The sequence below is a fragment of the Rhinopithecus bieti genome, unplaced genomic scaffold (genome assembly GCF_001698545.2).
Source record: "Rhinopithecus bieti isolate Rb0 unplaced genomic scaffold, ASM169854v2 scaffold_20169, whole genome shotgun sequence".
NCBI classification, from domain to species: domain Eukaryota; kingdom Metazoa; phylum Chordata; class Mammalia; order Primates; family Cercopithecidae; genus Rhinopithecus; species Rhinopithecus bieti.
The window spans coordinates 2,207,770-2,211,988 of record NW_016810766.1 but is presented as its reverse complement, the minus strand read 5'-3'; the positions used below and the strand labels follow the sequence as shown (position 1 = coordinate 2,211,988).

The window sequence follows — 4,219 nt, the reverse complement described above, 5'->3', positions numbered from 1 at the left end:
AAAAAAAAAACAAAAAAAAAAAACAAACAAAAAACCAAGAAACAGAAATTACACTGCTGACAAGCTAAAAAATAAAGAGCAATTCTGAATATAGTCTCCTTAATCACAAACTGGAGTAGCTTAGTGGTCTACTTTATTGCTCTTAGAACAGACTCACCTTCACACAATTTTCAAATTTGATTTTTATTAATATACAGTATAAGTAGTTTCCAAATGGTTACAAACCTAAATTATCCTCTAACAAGATTTTTTGAATGGGAAAGTGTATTCCAAGTTCCAAATAAAGGTAGTTAGGTTCTTTGTCAGGTAATTGAACCTATGTTTCCAAGGAATACGCATACTATGGAAATAACCACTGCAAAGAATCATCTTTTTGGGAAAATATATTCATATTCTCAACATGGGAATGCAAGAGTATGCTTGTCCTTCCTGTACACAGACTGCATTCCTAGCTGTAAGATTAGAAACTACTGCTAACCTCACTTACTGGCAATAAACTGTAGGGATATTGGCTCTAGTCTGATTCAAGATCACTCATGTTGAAGGAGATGTAGGGCATTCTGATATGAGCCTCTAGCTGTTTGTAATTCATTTTCTACTTCCCTTAAAATATCTTCACCTCTGCTACCCCAAGGAAGTCCCAGGTTCATCACAATGTATTTGATGTATATAAAGCTTCCAAAGAAACAGGATAGAGATGGTGAAGGGATGGGATATTTTTGAACATTTAATCACTGACACTGCAGTATTTTCTGAAGTGATGCTTTTTATTATGCCATTTGCCTCTTTCTTCAATTTTCCCTCCCACTCTTCTCAGCTCTCCTTCTCTTTCTCTCATGGTCCCTTTCCATATGAATGGTAATGTTCAGAACTGCATCTACTCAAAGTTCATACAAGAAGGCAGAGTGTCTTATTTTCCCTCCTTCTTCCACATATACTATAGATCCCAAATAACCAAGTCTTTTTGATTCTGTCTCATGCCTTTATTTGAAATCCACCTATTTTTTTCTTTCTAATCACCACTACTTATGTTCAGCTCCCCATCATCAACCTTTTGTTAATGAAAGCAGTAGCAGAGCAAAATGGCAATACAGTTATTTCAATATTTACTTTTGCCATATCAAAGCTCATGACTCAAAAAATAAAGTTGACACTAAACATATAACACAATCCCAACATAACGTATTTCAAAATACTAAGTGCAATTGAAAGCTTACAACTATACACAATAAAAATGACTCTAATATTTATAATTTGCATATATAATCAATCAAATGTTTTAAAAGAAATATTACCTACAATCAAGAAAATTGAATAACTTAAAACTAAATTTTAGAAAGTATTAGTTTAAAAAAAAAAAGTGTGTCAGTGGTGTCACTGCTGAGATGTAAGAACATTTTGTGCTGATTTTCCAGCTGACAGAAAATCCTTTTGACATCATACTACTTGGGGAATGCGACAGTTTAAATGTGTCCCCCAAACTTCATGTGTTAGAAACTTCATCCCCAGTGCAAGAGTGTTGAAAAGTGGAACTTTTATAAGGGAATTAAGACCTGAGGGCTCTGCCCTCATGAATGGATTAACACCGTTATTGTGGGAGAGGGCTAGTTATCTAGGAAATGGGTTTCTGATAAGAGGATGTGTGTGTTTGGTCCCCTCCCATCTGTCTCCACCCCTCCCACAAACTGTATGCTCTCTTGCCCTTCTGCCTTCTGCCATGGGATCATGCAGCAAGAAGAATTTTGCCAGTTGTGGGGTCCTTGACCTTGAACTTCTCAGCCTCTAGAACTATGAGAAACGATTCTGTCTTTTATAAATTACCTGGTCTTGGGTATTGTTACCATAGTAGAAAATGAACTAAGATAGGGAAGTAGTAAGCCAACAGTTAAAAGCTAGCTCCAACTATTTTCTCTAGCTATTAAAGTTGGAATTATCCTTTAATTCAAACAATGCCAGCTCTCATTTGTACTTCTGAAGGGACGGTTTTGAGCAACTTTTAATTTTTTGACAGGGACTATAATCTTTTCATTGATAATGAGCTACAGTTTTTGTTTCAAACAAAGCATTGCTATTTCTTCTTTGTCTTCTTTAGTTTGATCATGTAAAAATGGAGATTCTTAGCAGTTACCTGTTATTAGTTAAATAATCTCATGCTCAACTTAACTTGTTCAGGAGGCCTCTGAACTAGAGTAAGAATTAATTTTAAAATAGAAGCTCTGCTTTTCAATTGTCTTCTTTCCCTTCTTGAGGATTATGTAGGTACTGACAAATACTTTCTAAATGAATGCACCTTTCTTCGATTAGATATTTTAATTAGCATATAACTCTCTGGGAGAAGAAAAGATTTGTTCAGTAAAATCATTTTCACTATGACAAACTACATAGCTACACACGTAGTGCAAGATTTCTCCAGCCTATTGTCTCAGCTGCACAAATCATGCACAATGGGCCAAGTCACACTACCGCAAGATTTTTGCTGGCTGTGTGGTGTAAGTATTTTAGCATGGGTTTAATAATACATCCTTATCCTCTATTTAAATGATTTACATTTCAGATTTTTAAAGATAATAGAATCAAACCAAACATAATTTAACAACAGCACCAGTACCATATAATGAAAATTAATGTTCTTTCTTTCTTTCTTTTTTCTAAAATTACCCTATTCAAATCATTCTCTACCTTTTTCCAGAGATACTCTTAGGGTATAAATTGGAATATGTTAGTTTACTGATTAAAGTGCTTAAACAGTTCCAATCTGCCCTTCAAACAAAAGCTGAATTGTTTTCTTCATTCCCAAGCCCTTCATGAGTTTCTCTCTCCAACTCATTATAATGCTTTCTCATCTTTTAAGTATATTATTTAAACCATATAAAATTACCAGTGGTTCCCCAGCTGTGCCCTGTTCTTTCTGCCTCAGGGCCTTTGCACATCCTGTAATGTGTTCTTGCCCCCATTTTCACCTGGCTAACTAACTCCTATTTATCCTTTCAGCTTAGCTTGGATGTTATCTCCATCAAGGAGCCTTTCCAAATTTACCAAGACTGGGTTATACACTAACATGTGTTTTGTTAGGATTCATTCCTTAGCTTTTAGCATTGTGCCTGACTAGAAGTAAATGAGCTCTCAGGAAAGGGAGATGAACATCAGGACTAGGTCAAGAAGGTAGTGAAGGGTATAGTATCCCACAAAAAGAGAAGCATCACAAAAGAAGAGAAAGGATAAATAGTAGGACAAGCAAATGGGGTGGTTAAGAGTTTGTACAATTGATAGACTGGAAAATTTATTTCTTAAATGCATTTTACATTGTCCAGGAAATATTCAGGAAGAAAATTAAGCTCCCTTTCCCCCAAATGATCATATCTCAGAACAATCAGATTTAAACTCTTATGAAGCAATAACAATGATACAATATTTTTTTAAAAACTTCAATTTGTTATGAAATACATTGGAAGACTTAGTTTAATAGACATACTAACGTTAGGGATCAATATAGAACTTATTTTCATGGAACTGTGCCACAGAGAGATGTCTACAAGCAGGGTCATACCATTCCATTTAACTTTAAGCAGAATTAAAATCAATTTTAAAGGCTATCCCTGATCCCCCATACCCACCTTTCCATTCACTGCTATGTAAGACTATCGCAGGCTCTGTTCAATGCCAACTTTTGGCAGAATAAATCCTAGTGATAGACATGCTGTCACCAGTGCCCAAGAAAGGATTCATCTTATTGCTAAATACAAGAGAAAAACAAATCTAGATTTGCTGAACAGTCACTGATTGGCAAAGTTCTAGCCCATATTATAGGCTATGAGAGTTTATATTCCAGCCATGGAGAGGTGACATGACACTTTTTTCAATATATACTGCTATTGAATCTTACCTGATGACATAGCTAGCTTAATAAAATTATGTGTTATAAATGCTTTGTATGGTTGTATATCAGAGAAAAGTTATTGTCTAAAAGAAATTAAGTTTGAGTGACTATTTACATACGACATTTTATTAAAGTTTTGCAATTTTCCTTATTTCGTCACTGTTTTTGTGCTCATTGTGCTTATACGGACTAGTATTTTCATAAAAATAACTAAACAAAACTCCTTCTTAGCATTTTACCCTCATAATCGTACTTCCAAAAGAAAATTTTAATTCTCCTGTCCTTTGAAATTCACTGTTCATAACTTGTTTCTTTCTTAGAATTTGATTCATTTTGCTTAAT

At 34.6% G+C, this 4,219-nt stretch overlaps 1 protein-coding gene across 1 annotated transcript in view; it reads right to left on the bottom strand.

The window, feature by feature from the left end:
- The window catches only part of LOC108542669 (adhesion G protein-coupled receptor L3), a gene marked incomplete at its 3' end in the record, with an annotated part of 115,669 nt that extends 111,668 nt beyond the window's left edge, over positions 1–4,001 (bottom strand). Inside the window, exon 1 of the mRNA XM_017892774.1 lies at positions 3,997–4,001. Within this exon, the coding sequence (XP_017748263.1) occupies positions 3,997–4,001 (5 nt within the window). The remainder of the gene's footprint in view (positions 1–3,996) is intronic.
- Between the last annotated feature and the right edge of the window lie 218 nt (positions 4,002–4,219).